This window comes from Doryrhamphus excisus, unplaced genomic scaffold, assembly GCF_037039965.1.
Source record: "Doryrhamphus excisus strain RoL-2023G ecotype Guam unplaced genomic scaffold, RoL_Dexc_Guam_v1.1 HiC_scaffold_24, whole genome shotgun sequence".
NCBI lineage: Eukaryota > Metazoa > Chordata > Actinopteri > Syngnathiformes > Syngnathidae > Doryrhamphus > Doryrhamphus excisus.
This window is the reverse complement of record NW_027621862.1, coordinates 5345076-5371505: the sequence shown is the minus strand read 5'-3', so window position 1 is coordinate 5371505 and position 26430 is coordinate 5345076. Positions and strand designations below refer to the sequence as shown.

Here is a 26430-nt window from a genome sequence, read left to right as displayed (position 1 = left end):
AAATTGATGCTTGTGTGTTTCTTGTTTGCCTCCAGTCAGGATGTATAAAAGAAAGAGGTTTCCAGAAAAAAAGATAACTCTGTCCCTTGTAGTCCATGCCTTGGATGGACAAATGTTGCTGGAATAAGTGACAAAACATGTTGCCCTTGGCAACATACTCTCCCAGAAATAACAGCACCAGTTGCCCTGGGAAACAAGCTTTTGCATTTTAGTACAGGAGACTTTGAATGGCTCTCCATCATTCGCTGAAATCGAATGTATTTTAGTCCCATATTTATACTCCAACTACATTAGACACCAGACTTTTTTCTATGCCAAAAAAGCTGAAGTGATACATTAGTCATGCATGGAAGTCCCTGTCGTCTGAAGACCAACATGTCGGCTATCCATCTACTCCCCTTCAGTGTGGAACAGAATACATTTTCCTTGCTGTCCATCCATTTAGACCGTGTTTTCAGCAATGAATCAAAAGTTAGGTGGGTGTACACCACAGGTGGGGAAATCCACGTCCATGGCTCAGAAAACTGTGATATCCAAGGCCTTTGGTAAACTATTCTCCCCCTGCCCCCCTTAATGCAGGGCCACATCCTGCAGGTTGGGACCGCAGCCCATCTGGGTTGGGTTAAAAGTCAAGAAACAAACCCATAAAATAAGACTAGGCCAAGAGGAAAACGGAGGAGCACCACCTCATCTAGTCTAGCATTCTCTCGGATGCGATGTGGTCTGAAGCAACACTATATCAGGAGGGGGGGGTTCTAAGTCATTCGATACCAAAGATGTACAGTATTTATACAAAGGACGAGAAGCTGCATGCAAACACAAATGATTATTCTGATTGTCTTTCCAAGACAAACAAGGATCTATGTTTAGTGTCACTTGATAGTTCCAGCTTTAAATCTCCTTCCCTTTTGATCCTTCACTCAGTGAGAAAATTAAAAGACGACGACTGACATGCAGCAAACAATGAACAGAGGACAAGGGTGAGCTTTTTCTTCAATTCATGAATCATCTTCACTGGTGCCTCTCAATGAATCAGCCTCCAGTTTGAGGAAGACCATTGTGCAGTATTTCTTACAACGCTTCTGATGATGTGTGATTTCTTGCTGAAGAAATATGGACCCTACCGAAGGGATACTCAATAACCTCGCCAGTCAACACCAAGCCTTTCTATACAATCTCCCTGTAAGGTCCCAACTACAACCTACCCTGCATCTATTACATACAACACCCTCCTCTACCAGAACATGCCACATGTAGAAAGAAAGCGTCAAATAAAGGATGTGCTGATGCCTCACCATAATACAGTTCCGTGCTTTGAAAAGAGGTGCTTCTGGGTCAGTCACGGCTCAGTCACATGACTCAATGCAACCAAAACCAAAGAGTACATTAACAGGTATTTGTATTAACATACAAAAACGCCAGCCATTCCGATACTGAACTTAAGCTAGCACCGGTAAAGAAGGCATTGAGGTGGCTTTTCCAGGGGGTCTTGCATAATATTTGGACAAGCTGCAAAACAAACAGACAAGAGCTCAGCACATGACTTTGCCACTCCATTCCTTTTGACACCACCATGCTCGTATGGATGTTGAGCAGATTGACCAAGTACTACAGTATACTACCCTCTCAAGCAGTCACTTTTTTACTAGTATTGAAAGATTTGTGAATAGAACAGAAATATTTGTTAGTATTAAGGGTGCAACGATACATGTATTTGTTATTAAGGCTGTCTTCGACAAGACGGTCAATCTGATTTTTACAGGAGAATGTCTTTATTTTTGTTATGGCCAGCCTATTTTGATATACAGTAAAGTCTCGTTATATCGATATCGGTTATATCGAAGTACTGCTTATTACGATACTATTTTCATTTCCCAGCAAATTTCTAGTCTTTTATGATATAATTAGTTCCGTTAGTACGATACCCGGTTATTATGATATATATATATATTATTACGATGCCCTTTTCATCTCCCGCCAGCCAATTTGGTCTGCTTATATCGCTACAAAAGCAGCTTAAATCAATCTTTGCTTAAGGATTTCAAGACCAAAAAAGAACAGTCAACTTTATTTTTCACACTTCCACCACCAGAGCACAGCACACACACCGATTCCCGCACTTCCTGGTTCACAGGTCATGCTCAACCCGCCCCACATAGCTGGCCAAACACATGCCTGCAACAGAAGAACCAACTGCGTTCGTGGTTTCTCTCGTGTGTATAGAATCCATACACACAAGAGAAACCACGAACGCCAGCATGTACATATGAAAAACAGTGATTATTGCAAGCGATAAAAAGATATCTGAATACAACACAATTAAATACATGTATTTGTACGCTTGTGTCTTCGTTGGAATAGGTGTGTATGCTATGTCAGTTGGTTCTTCTGTTGCAGGCATGTGTTTGGCCAGCTATGTGGGGCGGGTTGAGCATGACCTGTGAACCAGGAAGTGCGGGAATCGGTGTGTGTGCTGTGCTCTGGTGGTGGAAGTGTGAAAAATAAAGTTAACTGGAAGCAGCCGTTCGCCGTGTTCTTTTTTGGTATTGAAATCCTTAAGCAAAGATTGATTTAAGCTGCTCGACATTGTTCTATACTATAGAACAACATCGAGTGCATTATTGCCCACTTTTAATGCAGTTCGGCGCAGGATCGGATATATCGACAGTCCGGTTATATCGATATTTTTTCTGACTCCCGACAATATCGATATAATGAGACTTTACTGTAAATTCAACACAATCTGGGTTAATAAAGATTTGAAAATGATGAGTGTGTTTAACAGAAGACCTTACAACTTACAAGATGGTGGCGTGTACACACCACACAACGAAGCCCAGCAACTTTGCAGTTTTGTAGGATTAGATTATGTTCAAACTGCAGGATACGATGCCCAAATCTGATTTTTCTTTAAAATTAAATTTTTTATGTGGTTGTTCATATTAAAAAAAAAGTGACTTGTCAATGTGAGCATTGACAAAGCATCTTAAAGCATCTTATAAATCACCCGTAACCTTGACATGGTTTACTTATTTCAGACATGCTTATTTATTAACAGGTTGAAGAAAACCGAGGTACGTACCTAACCATGATTATGGCGTACCGTTACAACGCTAGTATTCATCCATGTCTCACTAAAAATCCCTTTTCGTAGACGGCATACTGTCTTTTGTGTGCACTGGCATTTAGCTGTAAAGCAAACTCTGGGCTTCAGTTTCAAACGAACCCCCTTAGAGGAGTCTTAGGGGCCCGTCATTTTCCCTTCTATTGTACGATACAATGCAGGTTTTCATTACCAGCACGTTAAAAAAGAAACAAAGCCCCAAGAAGATGGCATTTAGTTTGGTGATAGCAGATTAAAGACATAAAGGAAGTTACGAGGGAATGAATTGGAAAATGCAGTTTTACTCACCATTTCATCCAAAGCATAGCGAAGTAAGCCATGTTCATACAGGATGAAGAACCTCCTTTGCCATTTCTGCATGTCAATAAACACAGAGCCATGTGTTAACACTGACAGAAGAATTTCAGAATGAGTGGGAAAAAAATAATAACTTTGACATTAGAGTGATACTGAAACTTGGCAAATAAACTCTTCGTGAACTAACAAGGCAAGCAGCGAATGATGGTGAAGAATATGCCCAATGAGGTTCAGGGTGACCCATTCGGAATAACCCTGACCATAAAATGCGCCGCAGACTCGTCCCTTGCCGCTAGACTGTCAAAGATTCCAAGCGTTTTGGAATGAACAACGTACAACTGGCACACAACTGCTGAAAGTGTCAATGTTTTTCTGGCAGCATGAGTACGTATATTTGTCGCCCCACGCCCTTCCAGCCATATTTGGCTCTCAACGACTTTATTGTCTTTCCCCTGACATAAAAGTCAAGGTCGTCTTCGGACACAACAGAGGAATGCAAGCCACAGAGTAGAACTTTCACTGAGCATTTTTTTGCATGTCAGGAATTCTGGGAGTCGTTGGTGCACACACTCTAGGGAAGGGCAGTCAAATGTTAAATCAAGTAGGGCACTTTGTCTTTAAAAAGTAGCCTGTTTAAAATAATATTCAATAACATTCAAGTTAAGAAAGTTAAGAAAGACCATTGCACTTTAGAACACGCGCGCGCGCGCACGCGCGCGCACGCACACACACACACACACACACACACACACACACACACACACACACACAAAGTCAATACACTTAAATAAGCCAACCTTTGGTAAACATTTGCGTTACGTTGGCAACAGAACTATTGAAAAAGTTGGCCCACATCACATTTTCAAGCAAACTGAGCATCATTTAATTTTAAAATTTTCTTCATTCACAAATGTATATAGAAAGATGTCTTCAGGCAGAAAGATGAATTATTTCCCCAAATAACACTAGGTAATAACTATCAGACGCACAGCAGATAGCATGCAGCAATGTCCAATAATGATCCTGTCATCCTGAAAAGCTCTACATACTGTCAATTCTGGGGCGAAATGGTTCACGTATGTATTGAAAACAACTTATCATACCAAAATACGATGCTACAGAAAGAAGCATTAAAACTAATAAACTGAAGTGTTTGGGGGTGAACCAATTTTGGACCAATTAATTGAGTTAAAAATGTGATTCATCGCAATTAAATATTTTAATGGACTGACAGCCCTAGTTGAAACCCTTGTAAATGTCACATGTTAATAATAATATAATAATAATATTATTAACCCATGACATTTACAAGGATAATACAGCAATAATAATATTGTTATTACCACCATTATCGCAACACATTCATTGAGCACTGTGTGCTACTGCATCCTTACACATCATTTTCTTCCAATGTTACATTTGCTGGGCTCGGATTGCAACCTAGTGAAATCCATGAAATATTGATCGGCTCTTTATAAAGAATATTGAAAGGACCCAAACGGCTGCTAATCCTCACAATTTAACATTGTGGTCACATCCAAAAGGAAATATTCTATCCAAGATGGCCCAACAAACACCCACCGTAGTCCTCATCTTTGTTGGCCAGTCATAAACTAACCAGACAACATCAACACACAAGTGCAGCGACAAACTGTTGACGATATCAGGGGTAAACAATATGAAGGTATTTTGTTTGTGTCCCCCTAAAACCCAGCCCCCCGCCCCAAAAAAAACATATGGAAGCCATCAGAGCGGCTGTGAGAACTGGGACTTTTCCACCACCTCCCCCGCATTCTCCCAGCTCCGCTTTGGGATGCACCACCGCGGCTTTATTTGGGAGTTGATAAAGAAGGCAGTGCAATAGAGCGAGGCTCTTGTTACACGATGCTAATGGAGCAGGGTTCAAGGAATAAATTCAATATTTGGTTCATTATAGCTTTTAAAGCACCGTTTTCATCATAAGACCCACACAGCAATGTTAAGGGTACAAGTATTGATGCTGAAATGAAAGCGAGCGCTATTACACTAATTGTATTTGTTTAACTTATCGGCTGCCATCAGAGCTTCTTGATATGCTAATCCTTACCTATTACCTTTGACGTCGATTGGAACAAAGCCAAGATAAATGTAGTTGCCTAAGTATACACATGCAAGGGGATTCAGAAACAGTAAGAGATTTCCCCAAAATGGATCACTTCTGGCTCCAGCAAAGAAGACACTTATGAGGGCACTTACCCGAGATCGGTGTAAAGGATTGTCAAAATTGGTTCCCTCTGGTGCAAGGAGCAGCCATCCTCCATAAATAGGTTTCGCCTGGCAATGAGAAGATATAATTACGGTGTTGAAGACAAACCATGAAACCGAAAGCTTTGCATGTCAATTCAGAGTCCAATTAAGCGCTTATTAAAAATGACTGTATGTTACATTGTATTGGCAGACAGCTCGTTCTCAGAGACCACACCATTAAACCAAACGAGCAAGGTGGATTAGAAACCTAACGAGGTAGCTCGGACGTTGGGAGCGTTTGTGGCGTATGAATTTGCAATTTTAACTTGAGAAATGCAAGTTGGTCTGGCAGGCTTTCTTAAATAGTTCTGCGACATACTTGAACTCCTGCCACTTGAGTAGTCAGCAGTTATTTCGAGTCAAACAAGCCCTGCCTAACCGCAGCTGGTTTATGTGTGAATGGGGAGAAATGTTGCAAGATGTTTGTGCTCAAATGATAAGGCATAAATCCTCTACATAGTCAACGGTGCCCTCAAGAAATCCATTACACAGTAGGCTAGAAATCAAGTTGAAAAGCTCTGACATTTATGGCTGCCTGGTAACGCCGTCAGGGGTTTTGATTACAGTCATAACTTCATCCCATGTAAAGCCACGTATAATCCACCATAAAATCCGCTTTCGTTTTGATTACAGAAGGTACAGAACATTTCTCAGCAGAGTCACCAAGTAAACAAAATGACATAAGAGGAATTTTTCAATCTAGAGTCCCCAACATAACCTTCGACTGTCAGCGGTATGAATCTCTCTGATAATGGGGGAAGGAATCACACGGATACCAGCTGAGTCCAAGCCTGTACAAATATGCCTGAAACCCAAGGAGACTGTGCAGAGTTCATGGAAGGGAGTGGGGAGGGAAGACCTCGTCTTTCCTCACATGACCTGACAGCAGCCTCATTTGAAAAATACACGCTGATAATTCCAGGTCAATTTTTACCCTTCAATGGTTTAGTGGTTAAACTGGGTGTGTCGAAACAAGCTCCTGACCTCCTATTCCTGAATCAGTCAGAATCAGGGCAGTCAATGAAATGAAAATATTTAATTGTGATTAATCACATTTTTTCCATAGTTAACTCACAATTAATCACCAATAGAAACTAGTTTTTATCAATTTAAACCTCTGTGGTAAAGGATTTTATACACTGTTTAAATAGGATTCGATAGTTGATGTGAGCGTTATATCTATATCTATAATAATGTCTATAATAATTTTTAAAATAATAATTTTTTAAAAAGGAGCACATCCTATCCCCAACCATGCTGGAAGGCAGGGGTCCCCGGGTTTTCTCCGGGTACTGTCAAATGATTTAAAAAAAATCGCATTAATCAGTCATTATTATCACAATGAGCAACTCCCTATTTTTAATGTATTTAATCAACAGATGGATAAATGTCAGACCAATGTGTAACAGCGCGTATTTTCTACGTTTTTTTACAACAGCGCTTCCCAGCATGCTTTGCTGTACTGTTGTTGTAAATAGCTAATAAGTTACATGTTTAGAGCTCACATTGTTGTCGTTATTCTGCATTATTCGTTGATAGTTGTCTGTTATCTACCTATACACACTCCAGCTAAAAACGATACCACACAAGCCTCTAGTCTCTTTAATAGGAGCAGACCATTTGAGTCACACTTTAGAGTGTTATGAGCAATCAGGGGTTCCGTTCAAAAACATCACATCATTTAAGGTAAATGTACTTCTTTTCAGTGTATTTTCCAGCATACTTCAACGTAGCAGATTGGAACAGAGTGATAAGAATGTCCACTTCATGTTTTTTTCTTTATCTTCTCCATTATTTACCACACACACACATTATAAAGCAGTTTTTGTGATGTTAGAAGTGTCTCTGAATGCATTTCGTGTTCCTGTAATGAGAATTAGAATGAGAATGAGGAAGTGTCATTCCCAGGACGAATGGACTAGAAAGGTGTGCGAGTTGGAGATATTTACGATTCCTTAAAAACTGAAAAGAAAAACATAAAAAAATGCTCATCCTATAACATCTATTTTCCCCAAGTGTTGTATGTGAAATTACCACGGGGTATGTGAATAAAAATCAATAAAAGTGTGACATTGGCGTAACAGTCAACAGAGGTTCAACGCCTCATGTCAACAGCGCCGATGCTACATGGAGTACCGTGAAAACAATAGTATGTTTGTTAAATTAAATTCTAAAATACATCCATCCATTGTTTATGCCGCTTATCCTCACTTGGGTCGCAGGAGTATGCTATCCTACCCTACCCCAGTTCCCTCACACATTCCCCTAAAAACATGCATATTAGGTATGAATGTGAGTGTGAATGATTGGCTGGCGACCAGTCCAGGGTGTACCCCACCCAAAGTCAGCTGGGATAGGCTCCAGCATACCACCACAACCGTAGTGCGGATAAGCGGTATAGAAAATGGATGGATGGACTACGTATTTGCAATAGATTCCTAAAAACGGCCGTTCTATCCTGTCATACAGAAGATCTTTGACTAATTGAGAGACACAGCATGAAGTTGGTAATTGTGCCGAATACAAAGAAATAAGTGTGATGGTTATTGTGGACATAAAAAGAGATTGCCCCTAAAATGAGGCTTTATCAATGTTTGTATGTATTTTGACAGTGCTTTATCATGCTTGTTAAACTTTCCCCTTAGTGGGAACCATTGAGTTAAGGATTTAAGGGCCTTTCATTAACATTACATCATACGCAAAATTTGAATAACTATGAATGAAGCAGTCCTGTAAATGTGGCCCCCCTGAGTTATTTAATTTTACACTGCTGTCCCAAAGGTCATACAATTTGGAAACAAGATATCATTTTCAGGAACAATCTGGCAAAAACAAAACGTGATAATGACCATAGAACTGGAAATGGAACAAAAGTGCTGCATGGGTCTACATCCTAGTTGCCCAGTACAATATGGCTAATGCAACAAGTCAACTGTGTCTTTGTTAAAGTGAAGTGTCTCCCAAGCACACAGTACATATTTTGGGAGTATTTTTTACCATTATATGCCAATTAAAGTTCAACAAATGATGGAATTTATTGAATATAGGTTACTACTATAGGATGTGATTTAACAGTTGCTTTGTTCCAGATGGGAAAACTGAGGAAATATAAACAACTGGATGTTGACATCCTTCTCGAAATGGAACATAGAAGTTCCATTGAGCGAAAAACGTGCTCGGAATGAAACCCATGGGAGGCCTTCAGTGTCGGAAAACTTTGCAACTCCTGACTGACCAAGTTGTAGGTTGACAGTCGGTGTTGAAGACAAGCTATTTTCCATCATGATGAGGAAGGAAAATGTGCAGTTAGTTTTTACAGGGGCCAGCTGGAATCGCACACGGTGTTACCATTTGTGATTAATCAACAAATGGAACATAATGTGATTAGGAAATATCCTACCCAGATAAGACTTTGGGCAGTGTGTGCAATAGAGCATGTTTTTGCGTGATTTTGACCCAATTCAACGGTAAAAGCAGAGCGATAGTGGCTTTGGGTGAGATGGAGGCCTATTTCAGCATGGAATTAAGGCCAATAAGGGCCCCTGGGCTGGAGACTAATTGAATGAAACAAACCTTTGCACTTCACTTGTAGCCTGGTGATAAATGAGTGTTAATGTTAAACATGGAGGGAGGGGGGCACTCACCTGGTTGAGGTCTTCGTCGTTGAGCAGGTGCGACTCTCGGGGCTTGAAACAGTTTTGACATTTGCTCTTGTTGAAAATGTTTGCTTGGAATTTCCGACAGGGGTTCTCTTTGAATGACATGTTGCTCAGAAAAGGAGACACTTGATGAAATGTCGTTTTTTTAAAGGCAGAAATACAACTTTGTAGAACTCCGGGTTCACGTGCCCTTTAGGTCATATGGTCAGCTCTGTTATGGCCATATTGTAAGCTAGCTTTTCTCTTTAAGTGGTCGACAAGCGCAGATGTGCGCAATTTGTAGTACTTAATTGCTCAAAGAGGCGTCGACATGACGCTGGTGGCACAGCGGTCCTCTAGCTCGCTGCTAAGGGTCCCGTCAGCCTCCATCGTGGGGGGAAACGACGCCAACTTACCGAGGGAGTTCTCCTCCTCCTCCGGTTCTTATCTTAACGAGTGGTCGCGCATTCGTACGGCTTCGTCTCAGGGTCGGACATTATCCAACATTATCCAAAATACGCCACCAATGATCAACACGACTGTCACACAATTGACTCCATTGGTTTTGCGCAGCTTGAGTTGGATGTTTTCGCCAAAATGTTGCCTTTGGCCGGACATCCAGTCGATACAGCGATGGGGAGGAGCTTAGTGTGGGGAATATGTGACTGGCGGTAATATTCTCCAATCAGAAACAGCGGTGAGACGACCACCTAAGAGAGGTCTGTTTTTGACCAATAGGAAAACAATGAAGTACCCCCACTCCCGCCAAGCTAGGTGGGCTTTAAAGAGCTAGTAATAACAAAATAAAGTAATTTCCACGTCAGACTATGACAATATTTGTCATCCTTTGCGTTTGTTACTATCACTATCATTATTGCTTTAGTCTCATCGGTTGTTTTGCAAATCTTTTCAAGTCAACATTAACAGGACGCGTGAGACGGTGTGTCAAAATATGTTTTTCAAATGTTGCCAGTTTCAGCACATTTTGCTGGAAAATAGTCAAAACACGTCACTTTATACAAGGGGTGAGACGACCAAGATCAGGCCTCAAAGATCTAACCTCTTGCAACAGCTTCTTAAAAAACAGCTGGAAATTTCTTTAGCAAGCAAACTTGAAGGAGATCCTTAAAGGGACATTTGATCAGCATATACTTTTCATTTTAGGAGTTTCCAACTCTGGGCAAAAGTGAACATAGAAACACACAAAACGTGGTGGAAAATACACAGACCACTTATTTTTATTTATGGCGTGTGGGGTTAATGTGAAACATAAATCATTAGTTTTGCTTATTTCTAAAACTCTTTCACTAATACAAACAGTATTAGATAAGCTTTTGTAATTTATATCGTAGTTTCTTCACTTTTCTCCAAATACAGTGGCCAATTTCATAAAAGATATCACCAATTGACGTTTTTGCTTGTACCATTTCTTGAAGGCAAGTACAAACTGAGGCATTAGTTTAAGCATTGCACTTAGAGATCTCAGATTTCTTTAACACAACATTACACGCACAATTAACATTTCTATAATTCAGCTTTTAGCTCAGATAATGTAACCTTTGGAATCATGCAGTACCCGATTTGCTCTTTGCCGCTCTGGCGCCCCCATCAGTAAGCCGGAAGCATAACACTATCTCCAGCACGGTACTATATGTTTACTGTGAGTTTCTCCATCTTAAATAAGTGCCTTTATGTACATTAAAGTTATAATAAATGCATTGAGTTTGCTTGTATCAATTATATTTATAGGCAGAACATAAATAAATAAATACTAAAAAAAATAATTATTGAAAAACATGCATTTAAAAGAGATTGGCCTTTTTCTTCATGTCATTACGTTTCCAAAGGGGAAGTCTGTCAAATTCTTGTATTGCCATGCCAAAGATTTCGAAGAAGGAACCAGGAGACAAGTGACGCTGAAATTAAATCACAGATATCGTCATTAAACATCCAGAATATTATATCAATAATGTACATTTTACCTCTAGTCTTGTTCTGTCGACCTCTCTGGGAAGCTTCACGCGGCCCCGATTGGTTACCGTGAGCATCTCATATGGATACACCTTGACAAAACAAAACAATACTGTATTAAAGCCCAAACATGTAGTGTATACAGTATATGAATATATGCATGGTTAGTATTTGCACAAGAAAAGCACACAGTTTAGAGTGAGAGTGCAATACTTGCTTTTGACTCCAGTAAATTAGGCATTGACATTCCTCTGTCCATTCGTGCAAATGGATGCGGGCTGTCATAGAGCAGCTACACACATAAAGCAAGCAATCAAATGTCTCAGCAAGGTTAATGCTAACATTGCACAAGCCACATAGTAATTAATAGTGTAGAATGTGAGGTTAAATATATGCTACATTGTTGTTGAGTTGGTGGCATTAATACTTGATGGCGCACCCAACCTCTCACTGACCTTGAAATCTAAAAAAAAATAAGAATATGAAAATCACTGGCAAGGTAAAGAATAAAAAAACTGCCATTTTTATACATACCTCTTAATGTGTCACCACTGCTTAGAATGAAATCAGTTGATTGTGGCTGAACACAAGCAAAAGGTAATTTCATTATGCAAGTCATGTCAATCATAACCTATAGAAGATGTTCACTTACCGGATTGAGGCCATTGCAGCCGTATCCAGGCAAAGAGGATGTTTGGGAGGAATTTGGATCTGTGTCAAAGTGATGTGGCAGATAGATTAACTCAGAATTACATTTGCAGAGTCACTCTTTGCACCAGTACAAAAATGAAAAAAAATATGTACTATTCATGTTTTCTTTCTTGAATCTCCAACTCTTAAAATGACTCATTCATTCATTCATTTTCTACCGCTTATCCTCAGGAGGGTCGCGGGGGTGCTGGAGCCTATCCCAGCTGTCTTAGTCCGAGAGGCGGGGTACACCCTGGACTGGTGGCCAGCCAATCACAGGGCACATATAGACAAACAACCATTCACACTCACATTCATACCTATGGACAATTTGGAGTCGCCAATTAACCTAGCATGTTTTTGGAATGTGGGAGGAAACCGGAGTACCCGGAGAAAACCCACGCATGCACGGGGAGAACATGCAAACTCCACACAGAGATGGCCGAGGGTGGAATTGAACTCAGGTCTCCTAGCTGTGAGGCCTGCACGCTAACCATTCGCTCGCCGAGCAGCCCCTCTAAAATGATGTGAATTTCAAATTGAAATGGGTTTAAAGTCTAACGTATACGTATATTTGTACACCGTAAACTAGGCTTGTAAAGCTTTACAAGAGTTCATAAGACGTTCAGCAGCATGAGGGTGGGATGGTGAAAGGTTGGGATGATTCGCTGCCAGCAATGAAATCAAATGACTTCATCCAAAATGAACATAATAATGCAGGATTATGTCAAATTATCATTAAAATAGATTACATACGAAAGAAGATGAAAAGTACCTTGCTGTTTGTAAATTGGAGGCCTTCTGTACATGTTGAAACCTTGGTCTGCAGACAGAAAATAATGTGGAATAAGCAAATAAAAATATTGTTGACCACTAGATGGCACCAAGTGTTCCCAGGGCCATTTCATTCGAAGGCCATATGCCTCAAATAGGATTTAAAATAGACTACAAAGCTGGTTAAGCGACAGTGTTTTTGGTCTTAAATGTGTTATATTTGGGGTACAGAGACATGCAAACCTGAGGAGGATTTTCAAATAATGGTTATTGAAGTATAGTAATCAAACACCTGTCAAGTATTAAGTGGTACTGATTGATGACCCTTGTTGGGTCTTGAACCTCAGTTTGATAACCTTGAAGCAGAAAGAGGCGAAAAGGGGGACAGAGGCTTGCGGTCTTACCTTTGTTGTCAGGGAGTAAGCTTTGACGGGAAGAAGGAGAGGGCAAGGTGTCGTTGGCAGAAAATAAAGGGCCTATTTATTAATCCAGGATAGAAGTGAGGAAAGGGAGTGGAGAATTGAGAAGGGAAGATGGTGAGGTAGAGAACAGATGAGCCACAAGTGAGAAGAGGGGGGGTAAAAAAAAAAAAAAGGTGGACAAGAACCTCGGCTCTCCTTACCGGGCCGGTGAAAGTGCTGTGGCGATCTGGTGGGCGTGTAGCTGTGACGACTGTACGACTGAACACCGAATGATCCATGGCTTGCTGACTTGGGGATGCTTTTTCTCAACTCGAAGCTCTCCTTGACAAACAAAAGTACACAGATGGAAGATGAGGACGGGTTGTTGTTTGAACAGGCCGACGACCATGAATATATTCACCTCTGTGGTCTCTGATACATTTGCTGGAGACTAGAAGAAAAAGACAAACACTATAAAAACACTATAATAACTATAAAAGCAATCTTCACTCGCTAAATGTACTGCAAAAAAGGGTAGTAAAGATAATTCATAATGCCGCCGACAGAGAACATACTAACTCCTTATTTCTAAAATCACAAATACTTCAACTTGCTGATATAGTTCATCTTCAAACAGCTAAAATAATGCATAAGGCTAAAAATAACCAATTAGCTAAAAATGTCATCCAATACTTCTCTACAAGAGAGGAGAAATATGATCTCAGGGAAGAAGTACATTTGGAACACTTCTATGCTAGGACTACGTTAAAAAGCCATAGCATTTCAGTATGTGGAATCAAACTATGGAATGGATTGAGTAAGACCCTCAAACAATGCACAACGATGAGCCAATTCAAGAAACAATACAAGCAGTTGATGTTTGCTAAATACAAGGATGAAGAGTCTTGAACCAGTCATGATGTGCTATATATATATCACTATATTGACACTTACTATGGTACCCATTATGTCATTGGATGCTCATATCACCTCGTACAGCGGTACGTGACAAAAAATGACATGAAAAAAAAAACTTAAACTATATTAGGAAAGCAGGAATTTATTTATTTATTTACATACACATACTTTGGTACGTGACAAAAAAAAACTATATTAGGAAAGCAGGAAGTGACCAAATGTAACAGTTACTGATTGTAAAAGTACCAGATGGAGGCAAAGCTTTAATAAGCTTTGCTTCTTCCTACTCCTTTTGGACATGTGGAACTGTGAACTGATTATGTGATGCATTCAATTGTAATCTGATGCACGTTCAAATGAAATATTACCATTACTATTACCATTACCTAATCTTAGTAACATGATGGCAAGTTAGACAACCTCCTGATGTACGAAGTCGCCTTGCTGTTGTTGCTGCTTACCACTATTACAACATTGGTTCTGTTGCTGCTGCGCTGTGCAATGTACTTATACTTATACTTATAATAAATGGTGAAAGCGCTCAAAGACAACCATGTTTGAGCCACAGAATTACTTCTGCATTGAACGTTACCTCTGCAGAGCTTTGTCTGCCCTGCGTGTTGCCTTTGCTGTCCGAGCTGATGTTGCCACCCTTATAGGTCATCATATCAGGATGCTCTATGTCATAAATAGCCTTGACTCTGGGAATTGCCGCTAAGTCTCGGTAATCAATGATCTCATCATCTACTTTAGCCTGGGAGCGGGACAGTGAGGGGCAGGGGGGCAGAGAGAGGAAGGACAGGATCAGGACATTGGAGGGTTGACGAGGGGTTAAGTCAAAGGTTACATGGTACTTCTTGGAGGATTGCGGCTTTAATCCCACGGCACAAACGAAAACATTCATTGATAGATTGCTAACTCAAAGTCACGTGACTTACGCAGATGGTGCGACCAGGACTTCCAGGTGTACACGAGCCTGGTCTCGAACAGGAGCTTTCAGATGAAGACAGAGTGGACTGAGGGAGAAGGAAAGCGTCATTATTTATAATGATGTATCTCTGCTCATTGCACATAACAATGGCGTCCTAATACTCGTAGCAACATGCTCATTGTGTGCATTAAAAAGCTACAATTGCAGTCAATAACCCATTTCATTGTGACCACAGCCAAGCATGCTGCACTGTGATAGGCGGACACTACATGGGGAAAATCTAATGAGACCCTAAACAAGAGCTGCATCCAAGATTACACACTGTACTACTATAACAATGTACTTTAACTATAACTATAACCAGCCGTTACTCATTGCATCATTGCATGAATTAGCAAATGGCAAGCAAAGTGTTAAGATGACAATGTTGCTTGATCTCAAAACTGTGAGATTACACGCAGCACACTCTGCAACATGAAACCACATGGCTGCTCACGGTGCAGCATTAACCTTAAGTTCACTTGGCGGGTAAAAGAAATCAAGACAAGGTGTTTTGGCTCTTCTTCTAACCTAAGAAGAAGTAGATCAGACTGCGTCAGCACAACACTACGTTTAAGACGCTTCATTTGGTATCGTCTTACCCTGTAACTGTCATTGTTTCTGATGCTTTCCCTGCAGTCCGGATGCCACACTGTTGATCCTGTAGAAATAATACCATTTTATGAAAAAAAGAAAAAAAGCGTGGCATTTATGTGTTCACATTAGCCTCAATTCACACACAAACCTTGCAGATACATTTCTTCTCCTTCTGTGAACGTTTTATCACATCGGCTGCATCTTGCACATTCTGGGTGATAGCGTTTGTCCCCTGCCTTGAGAAACAGAAAGTATAATCCTACACAATACACTACACAAACATGCGCCGCAAAACACAGCCCCTTTGTGGCCAGATAAGAATCAACATGTGAAATCAGTGCTTATGTTGACCGATACATGCATGTCCTTAAATGTATTGCAAAATACTCACCTCCAGGACTTTGCCCAATATAAACCTTTGACATGCATCACACTGCACGCCAAATTGAAGCTGGTAGTCCCGCTCACAATATGGGACACCATCCCTAAAAAGTGCAACATTCAGCATGAAAGGAGACATATGATATATAATAACTTCATTCTTACTTCATACCAGGTACATCTACAAATGCTAAAAAATACAATACAACAGCCTTATCACAACTAACAGGAAATGTGTGGTAGTAGACAACCACAAAATATGACACTCGACATCCTCCAGTTGTTTATGATATTGGATATGGTTGTACTTAACTGACGCAAACTGTAAACTGTTTTTGTTGTGTGTGTGTGAGTGACAAGTAGAAAAGCTCTGACAAGCTAGGAGAGACATTTTCCAGGGGAAATTCGGGTCAACATTATACTGTTACATGTCTTTTTATTAAAAGGGACTAATTATGCTCATAGATCTTCTAGAATCTGCACCTATTTGTATTTCAAAGCAACCCGCTTCAGGGTTACGCCCACTCCATTGTGATTGATCATGCAGTGAAATCTTCACACTGCAGCAGAAGTCTACAGCTTGTACAAGGGCACACCCGGCTGACTGTGACATGACAAACTCTCTGAAACTTTGGCATCGTTTAACACAAAATGAAAGGTCAGAAAAGTGGAAAAGCATCATAGGTTCCCTTTAATATCAATGTAATCGTTAAAAAGGGGTTTAAAAGAGAAGTATTGTTGAATTTACTTGCTGATGTATTCTCCACTAAGCATTCTTCTGCAGATGTTGCACTTGAAGCAGCCAAGGTGCCACTGGCTCCCCAACGCCAACAAAGCCTGGCCGTTTTTGATGTCTCGACCACAGCCATTGCAGTCTAACAACAGACACAAAGCTGTTTGTTGTATGTGACTGTGTAATGTGATATGTAATATGGTTATCATGCACCTTGAATACAATAGAATACAACACATTTGGACTGGAAGCACACAGTTAGTCAAGAAGAAGTCAACGGACCAACAGGGAATGTGATTGCAAGTTCACACCCTTGAACCGTCAGCACCACGCCTTTAAGTAAATATTCATGAGCAAATCGGCAAAGGGCAGAATTCCCCTCCTAATCCCAAGACCTGGCCTGATCCCTGTCGTATGTACGGTTCCAAGTGAGTCAAAGTCAAGCTGAGGACAGCTAGTGCTAAGTCCTCGAGCATGGGCGTGTCCACACATAGTGTGTCAACAGAGGGTTAGTTAAGTCTGTCGTTTTGACAAAATCCAGACAGCATGACTTTTCCTATACTTCATTCTGAAATGATCACAAGCATCCAAAAAAAACCCCAAATTATGTATAGTCAAGTGGGTTTAACGTGATGCAAAAATCTCATTGGATTGGATTTATGTTCCAGGAAAATAAAGATGATGCCAGATGTGGACCTCAATTTCAATCTAAGCAGAACATGCAAAAAATAAAAGAGCAACTGTTGTTGGTATCAGTGCATAATCCCTCTGATGCAGACTCAAGTATCAATGTATTTTGCAATGATATTAAATTTATTTAAAACTGGGCTGCACGGCGGACAAGTGGTTAGCACGCAGGCCTCACAGCTCGGAGACCCGAGTTCATTTCCACCCTCAGCCATCTCTGTGTGGAGTTTGCATGTTCTCCCCGTGCATGCGTGGGTTTTCTCCGGGTACTCCGGTTTCCTCCCACATTCCAAAAACATGCTAGGTTAATTGGCCACTCCAAATTGTCCATAGGTATGAATGTGAGTGTGAATGGTTGTTTGTCTATATGTGCCCTGTGATTGGCTGGCCACCAGTCCAGGGTGTACCCCGCCTCTCGCCCGAAGACAGCTGGGATAGGCTCCAGCACCCCCTGCAACCCTCGTGAGGATAAGTGGTAGAAAATGAATGAATGAACACATACTGCTTTAAACAATATTACATGTGCCTAATATAACAATAACAACAATAACAATATTACATGTGCATAAATACAATCTACAATTTATAAGGGACGATGTAGTGTGAAATCACATATTTTTATGTCTAATTCGGGGATTTTTAAATATGCAGGCTGGGAATCATTTGTTACCATGGCAACAGCATCACTTGTTAGCAATGCCTTTAACACTTTACCATCAATTGTCTTCTAAATACTCAAATACTCAAAATTCACAGCTGACTCCAGGCGAGAGGCGGGGTACACCCTGGACTGGTGGCCAGCCAATCACAGGGCACATATAGACAAACAACCATTCACACTCACATTCATACCTATGGACAATTTGTAGTCGCCAATTAACCTAGCATGTTTTTGGAATGTGGGAGGAAACCGGAGTACCCGGAGAAAACCCACGCATGCACGGGGAGAACATGCAAACTCCACACAGAGATGCCTAAGCAGAGATTTGAACCCAGAAAGTCCAAACATATTTGATTTCTACTTCACTTCTGATGAGTGGGTCTGGAACCAATTAACTGCGATAAATGAGAGGTTACTGTACAGAAAATGAACTTAAATGCACTTACTGTTTGAATATCTGATGCCAGTAGGTGGAGGGGACAACGGGCTAACACATCGTTGACAGATGCGATCTTTTCCACTAAAGGTGACGCAGTCACCAGCTGGAAATGGTTTCCTACATGGAGAAGTTACACCGTGACTTAACTTGTGTATGTATGAATGTTTGTGTATTTTATGATATAGTTTATTTACTTGCAAATAGTGCACACAAAGCAAGCCGGGTGATAGGTCTTGCCCAAGACGGCGATCACCTCTCCCTCCACAAATCCCCCGCAGCTGTTGCAGAGGGTGCCATGAAGCCTCTGGTAGTCCAGCGGACAGAGGGAGTCTCCGTTCTTCAAGAAGAAGCCAGACTGGGCCAAATCACAGCCACATACTGCCCAAACAGACATGGAGTGATGTAACAAAGGGAGGGGGAGCACCAAGAAAGTCTTCAGTATGTTTTACCTCACAGTGTTATGTGATAGCACCAAACCCAGTTCCGTCCAACTGAGCCCTGCCACAGTTGTACCTCCAAATGCCAAGGACATTTCTATTTCCGTCCATGTGGAGTCACTCAGCCTGTGTAACTATTGTTCACATTCAGCCTAATAAAGTTTTATGGATTTATTCTTTGCTAATTCTTCCTTTGATTGATTTTTTTTAATCCTAATTTAGTCACGACAAAGGCAAACAATTTGAACTGCAGCCTTCTCTCATTGTTGATTACAATTCTGCAAGCATTCATGAGGCATTCCCTTTTCTGAAAGTACATTTTCATTGTTTTTATCCTGTGAGGTAAACACAGCGGAAAACAGCATAAGGGCGACAACACGAGAAGCCTGTCAGGGTCAATTAAGTGAGGACAATGGCCTGCCGGGTAAACATGTAACTCTTGTGCATGGTTGTCTGGCAACCGCAGGAGCCCCTTGAAGAGGGGGACATCCATTTTTTTCCAATAAATAGAATGGCTGCAGTGCGTGCTCGATTGAAAACCACTGTTTGTGGCACGAAATAATAGCCTAATTAACCCTAACAGCCTCAATAAATAGCTCACCTACTCTAGTCTATCTCTAATATTGGTGGACCAGCCTGGACACATATCTTGATGTGTCATTCACCAGAATTGTTATTTCAATGATGATAATCAAAATAATAATAATAGTAATAATAATAAGAACAACTATTATTATTATTATTATTATTATTATTAGGGATGTTCGGTGGCCCCAAACATGTCAGAGCTTTTCTTTCTGTCACTCACACACACACCAGTTATTCATATATATTATGGAAGTATAGTACTGTATGAATGGTATACTGACCCTTGCAGGTGAAGCATCTGATGTGGAAGTGACTTGACTGGACTCGCAGCACCTCCCCTTTACAGACATCCCCACATTTGACGCATCTGATGACCTTCTTGGCTGCAGGTGGCTGAGGGTGAAGGTCGTTCCGAGTGTGCAGCACTGCGGTGGAGGATGGCATACACTATAAGTTATCAATCATTTGTTTGTTATTAGCACGTCATTAGAAAACTCGTGAGACCGTAGTTATGTGTAAACAAGAAGCAGATGGATATCCCAGAGCGTGATATTCGTTCCCAGTCGAGGGTTGGCGGCCAAAGGCCTTGACCCCTATGAGGCAAACGTTATGTCACATTGGGGGGCCACATTCCTCTTCTATCTCTATCATGCTCAGTGGAAGGCTGAAAGAGTGGATGCCTGCACAATCTAATCACAAGCCAGTGGAAATGTCCTGCCTGTGACGGGGGTAAAGAATGTGACACATCGACGATATCCGCTTTTAAAAGGTACTACTTACACATGCACGATATGAACACAACACAAGCTTTATTTTAGCGGCCATTTTCTCCCCGCTGGACACATCACCTTTCACTAAACCCTCTGCACGACTCAGCCTCGTGAAAGCTAATAAAATTGAGACACGCACCATCGGCATGTGGCCCCAAATCTGCCTCGCGACAGGGGAGATTTGTCACCATGGTAACAGGCATGTGTGAAGAAACAAACAAGATTACAAGACGGTTCTTTCGAAGGGTTGACTGAAGTGTTTGCAGACATCCTTGAGAGAGGCCCTGGTCATTGCCATCTTTATGATTTATGTCATCTTACTACCTCATTCTTTCATCGTAGACGATTGCACAGAAACGCAATGCATGTTGGCGCAGATATTATTTGTTGATAAACACATTGCAGTAAATTACTGTAGAGCTTAAACGGGAACTGCACTTTTGGGGGAATTTTGCCCATCATTCACAATCCTTATGTGAAACATGAACACATATTTAGTTTCCTTTTTTGTGCATTCTAGCACTAGAAAACGAGTAAATATGAGCTAGCTAACAACGAACATCATGTAAATATCTATTTTGATGCTAAAGCCGTGACAAAAAAACTCAAAAAGTGTTCTATTTACATAACTGACTAGAATATTAACCAAGCTACAGCCACATTATTATTGTAGCAGCTAACATGAAAACTATTTTTATCTCGCTGGCTAACACGACACCTCGCTAAGCGCTCGTCTCAGCATCATTCATAGAAGAAAGAGTGGATACCTAGCTCTCAATTTGGCTAAAGACTCATCAACATGCTGGTTTACCGTCAGCACACTTCTTGTGCTGGAAGACACAGCCATCCCAAGGAGAGCAGATATCATAAGAGTTGCATAGTGTACGTGTTAATGCATGATCACAGCAAGTATATCAAACAATAAAACGCTGTTAGAGGGTTTTTTTTAGAAGGCTTCATAGTCAAAATAGGCGTGTCTCACTCACGGGCATTGTTAGCTAGCTCGTATGAACTAGTTTTCTACCGTTAGAATGCACAGAAAAGGGAAAGAAATATGTGTTCATGTTTCACATAAGGATTGTGATTGATGGGCAAAATTCTCCCCAAAAGTGCAGTCCCCCTTTGAAGTCTTCTAAATTTATGACTAAAATATTATGCTATTACTGTATTGACATGTACATCAAGGCAAGTGAGTCAGAGTTTGTCTTCCCGTCACTCACTCACTCACTCACTCACTCACTCACTCACTCACACACACACACACACACACACACACACACAGTGACCTTGTGAGCTGCAGCCGCGACACAAGACAACAAAACAAAAAAACTGATAAGTGATGCTAATTTTAAAATAATGGTGAGCAGAAAAAAATATCACTCCATCTATCCCATCAATTTTCCATGCCGCTTGATCCTCACTAGGGTTGTGGGGGTATGCAGTTTTTTTTCTCTCAACAGTTGTCAGGGCTCATATTATATTCTTGGTAGTCAAACATTTTATGTGCTATCCATAGCAGTTCATCTGAGGTTTTATTTGATTTCCGCATTAAAGTGTGTTTAAGAAAATACGGGACACATTTCTGCATAGAGAAGAAATAACAACTTATGTAAGGTTACTGGTCTTTCCAGATTGTGAAGCTGATCTGCCGTCAAGTCGAGTATCAGCAAACATTGAATATACAAAAACAGCAAATGAGCAGAAACATGAGAGGACCGCTTAATCGTGAACGTGTCTCCATGCATTTCCATCTGGGAGAATCGAGAGCAGGTCTTTTGAAGAAAGGAAAGGTCATCTTATTTAAGAATTCTTCTTGCAAAGAAGGAAGGGAGGATATTTGACTCTTGTGAGTCACATTTACCAAAATGATGGTGGTGTCATTGTGAGGCGAGATGGGAGTGAAGAAGAAAACTCTTGTGGAATGTATCGGGAAGGCATGTGGAAGGAGGAGGTACTTTTCAAGGAATGAGAGCATTTTCCCCGTACTTATCACTGCCAGTGATACTTTGACTAAGCAGCTAAGTCAAAAAAGAACATTTATGAATCCCTTCCTGCTCTCGGGATATAGAATAGGAAGGCATATTTTCATTGAAAAACTCACTTTGTTGCTTTATGTTTAACTCCAACAGCTGAGCTTGCACTTTTACACAGTTGGCAAGTATGGTTTGTATCTATCCTTTTGTGCTGGTCATTTCCTGCATTTTGGAATCTGGCACAAGGAGGTTAAGGAAAATACATTTTGGAGCAGAGAATGACACATTGCCATTTCCCCTGACTTCCGTAATCGTTGCAAAATTGCAAACATATCATTAAACCTTTTGGGGAGAAATTCCATTTTTAGTCGTCTTGACTCCCTTTTTTATTGGAAAAACCTCAACTGTATTTAATCAGTCTAGCTACATATGACAACATCTCCAAATGACACAGGGGTAAAAATGGTGCTTCAATGAGGCAATAATAGATTGAGAAATATAATAAATACACAGTGTAGCGTAATACTTGATGTTACAAGCGCTCACAAATGTCAAAAGTTTGGATACATCTTCTCCTTCAAGAGCATGAAAAAGTGCGTCTAAACTTTTGACGAGTACTGTAAGTAGGAGCCACACACACACACACACACACACACACACGCACACACACACGGGGTGTCTCTACCTTTCTGTTTCATGGTGTTGTCTCTGTCTTTTGGAAAGGCCAGCATTACAGTGGATCACAGCGAGGAGAAGAACAAACTGGACTCCTGCTTCATAATAAAAGGGGGCGGTCCAAATAGGCAGAGGACAGGAGTCTCCGTATGTGTGTGTGTGTGTGTGTGTGTGTTCTAAATGAGGACTGTGGGTACAAGCGAACCATGACATCATCCACTGACAAGGAACTATGTGTCTTAGCTTTGCACGTACACAAATGGATACCTTTGACAGATACGTATACACTGCAGACATTTTGGAGTCACATGATTACATATTGGAGTGGAATATAAATTATTCATATGGAGTGAAAGTCATGCAAAAGGTAACTTTCACCAAGAAATGTCCTCATATTAAATCCTCATATGATATTAATTTCCAGAAAGTGAAACTATCAGTGCCAAAAATGTACCAATGCAAAATACACATTTTTGACCCCCAAAGTACAATAAAAAGTAATTAACCAGTTAATTGTGTTAACAATAAATAAATAAATATTTATCTATGCCATTAATTATGGTGTTAACAATAAATAAATAAATATTAATCTATGATGTTAATTATGATAGAAAGGGGTATGTTTTTTAAGTGTCCAGGAGTACATGGCTTCTGGGGATTTGATTGACAGACAGAGATGTATTCACTTAACAATATGTACTATATGTTTTTTTTTACATTTTGATCCCTCCCCCCCCTAAAAAAATACTAAAATATTAATTCATTCATTTTCTACCGCTTATCCTGACGAGGGTCACTGGAGCCTATCCCAGCTGTCTTCGGGCGAGAGGCGGGGTCGCCAGCCAATCACAGGGCACATATAGACAAACAACCATTCACACTCACATTCATCCCTATGGACAATTTGGAGTCGCCAATTAACCTAGCATGTTTTTGGAATGTGGGAGGAACGTTGATAAAATATTCAGAAATTTCAAAATGGTGCAGTTTTGCACTATTGCAAACTACAACTACAGCAGTAAACCCAGAGGTGTCCAAAGTGCGGCCTGGGGAGGCCATTTACAGCCCGCAGCTTGTTTTTTTCTTGGCCCGTGGCACATTGTAGAAATAAAATTAAACCAAAAACAAGCAAAAACTAGAAAAATTATAGCAAAAAATAAAGATGTCCGATAATTATTGGTACAACACATATGTGTTCACCACAGGAAACATGTCATGTGACACATACTATCGGTATCGGAAGTTGAGAGTTGGATAATATCGGTTTTCGGCAAAAAAGCCAATATCAGACATCCCTTGCAAAAACCCAACATGTAAGGAAAAGAAGCCCAAATGTTGTACTAAGAACTAACTAACACAAAGGTTTGTCTTTAAATATAAAATTAGTGATGTCTGATTATTGGTACCAATAATGATTTTTTTTTGCTGATGTCGGTATCAGAAATTCAGAGTTGGATAACATCGGCATATCGGTTTTCAGCAAAAAAGCCAATATCGTTGCAGTACTTTCAGTTGAAACTGACCAGCAGTCCGTGCTGTGTTAGCTGGCCTTGATCGTAGTTTCTAGTCACATCATGGCACTTTTGGTCGTGTTTATTCAGTAGGTATTGACCTGAATGTAAGACTGCATTTTTTTCATCTGAAAGACAGATCATTCTCTATTCAGGTTCTAACAATTTATATACCTGTATGTAACCCAGAAGGTGGCAACAAACTATTTCTGCTCAAGTAAGTGCTTTTCTTCCTGTCACTCACATGCTGTAAATTGTTTCAAAGGTTATTAGCAAGTATTAACATAACAGACCAAATTTTTTTTAATGCAATGATTTTTGATCCTGCAATTTGCTGCCACCAAGGTGAATAATAAGAGAATAAGAAGTCTAGTGTTGTGTGTATGTGTACCTGTCACATCCGCAGGTATGGCTGCCAGCTTCTCACACAGGACATAGTCATTGGGGTTTAGGAAGGGCAGCTGCTCCATCATGCACTGCTTGGGGATCAGGTAGAGAACCTCGGCTAATTGTCCATCCTCGATGATCGACATGCGCCTGACCGAGTTCTTTCTCTTGACCCGGTCCAGAACCACCACGTCGCTGCTGTGTCTGGTGCCGCAGATCCTGCCCAAACTGTTGAGGCTGAGGCGGCTCGACATGCTCATCTCGTCCAAGGGCTGAGCCAAACAGTCCAGGCTGCACAGGCCCTCCAGGCGAGAAACCATATGAGCGAACTCGGTAGCCGTCAGGTATTAGGTTGCTCTTAAGGCTGACTCTCCATGCATGCGTGTGTATGTGTGTGTGTATGTGTATGCGTGTGTGTGTGTGTGTGTGCGGTCCATCAGGCAGCACACGTCCTGTAAGCAGATTAAAGCAGGTGTATTTTTAGGGTTTATCTTCACTGTGAACAGAGGATTTTTTTTCAAGTCTTTCAGGTAATGTTCTTCCAAGTATGTCACTACTAGGAGGACACACAGCCATCCCATTGACATGATCAGTACAAGCCTCAAATTATTTTCTGCATGAGATTTGGTCTGATTACAACAAAACATGAACATGCTTTAGGCTCTCAACTGAAACATAAATGATTGCTTTCTTTTTTTGGGGGGGGGGTAATGTCAACTGCTGTTTAGCAAATGCTTATAATTATCAGTGTTAAGTTGGTGTGTGATGAGTTTAGTGTTCTTTGGAAGACAACACCATGAGTCAGACTGACACTGAGTAATGATCTCCTGTCATTTCCAGTAGGTTGACAAGTAGTTTTGAAGTTAGGGCGATGTCAGGAGATTAGGACATAACCACGTCTCTGTATAAGACAGAAAATGCATCTTTTTGGGGGAGTAGAAGAGGCCCCTTGATCATGTGGCTGCCCACTTCGAACTTACTGGAAGCATTATATCTAGCCCCTGTTTTACTACAACACCCAACAAAACACATGCACATGCATAAGTTATGTTTGTTATTAGGCAACAATAACAATTTTTTTTAATATAATTTTTTTGGTTTAAATATGAAATACTTCTCTGCATATCTACATGGGTTGGTTTAAAAGTGGCCCCTGTAGCATTTGATTTTTGTGTTTGGACACCCCTGCTACACCCTAAAGTAACAACCTGACAGTAAATTGTAAATCACATCTCTGAGGCTGCTTCTGTGTGTGTGTGTGTGTGTGTGTGTTTGTGTGCCGAGTGACAATTTATACCCATTTCACTTGTAAAAATGAAAAATAAAACATTTTGGACTGTAGAGAGGCTGTAACACGTCATCGCTCTGCCTGATTCTAGAGAAATACATATAATATACAATACTCAAACACACGATACACACGATGATACACACGCCATGATAATCATTATTATTAGTGCCTCATATTTCCACAAAATACATTATTTCCAAAACATATTAACTATTAAAATCCCTTCATTTT

The 26430-nt window shown here is 40.6% G+C and overlaps 2 protein-coding genes across 14 annotated transcripts in view; both read right to left on the bottom strand.

Moving 5' to 3' along the window:
• Positions 1-9992, bottom strand: part of mpripa (myosin phosphatase Rho interacting protein a) — a 38370-nt gene extending 28378 nt beyond the window's left edge. For 5 of the 7 annotated variants that reach the window (XM_058061468.2, XM_058061469.2, XM_058061471.2 and 2 more), the window contains exons 1-3: positions 9352-9991; positions 5657-5734; positions 3413-3478 (exon numbers count right to left, since the gene is read on the bottom strand). In XM_058061468.2, coding sequence (XP_057917451.2) covers positions 3413-3478; positions 5657-5734; positions 9352-9471 — 264 coding nt within the window. In that variant the 5' untranslated portion in view covers positions 9472-9991. Of the gene's footprint in view, positions 1-3412; positions 3479-5656; positions 5735-9351 lie in introns of all 7 variants that reach the window. The other 2 variants (XR_009120747.2, XM_058061473.2) reach the window with 2 other exon arrangements.
• A 1192-nt stretch (positions 9993-11184) lies between these two features.
• Positions 11185-26425, bottom strand: LOC131109300 (actin-binding LIM protein 1-like). 7 transcript variants are annotated; one of them, XM_078788743.1, is made up of 19 exons: positions 24913-26425; positions 19874-20017; positions 18762-18945; positions 18575-18684; positions 16796-16922; positions 16058-16151; positions 15815-15902; positions 15672-15730; positions 15541-15600; positions 15038-15115; positions 14692-14853; positions 13603-13632; positions 13403-13523; positions 13185-13256; positions 12782-12829; positions 11969-12027; positions 11851-11896; positions 11328-11779; positions 11185-11261 (listed from the first exon to the last, which is right to left on the bottom strand). In XM_078788743.1, the coding sequence occupies exons 1-18, from the start codon at positions 25226-25228 to the stop codon at positions 11712-11714; spliced, it is 1866 nt and encodes a 621-aa protein (XP_078644869.1). In that variant the 5' UTR covers positions 25229-26425; the 3' UTR covers positions 11185-11261; positions 11328-11711. The 7 variants fall into 7 exon arrangements, with proteins under 7 accessions (XP_078644869.1, XP_078644875.1, XP_078644871.1 ...); XM_078788749.1 differs by lacking the exon at positions 24913-26425 and adding an exon at positions 23021-23163; XM_078788745.1 differs by lacking the exon at positions 13185-13256.
• Positions 26426-26430: the final 5 nt, after the last annotated feature.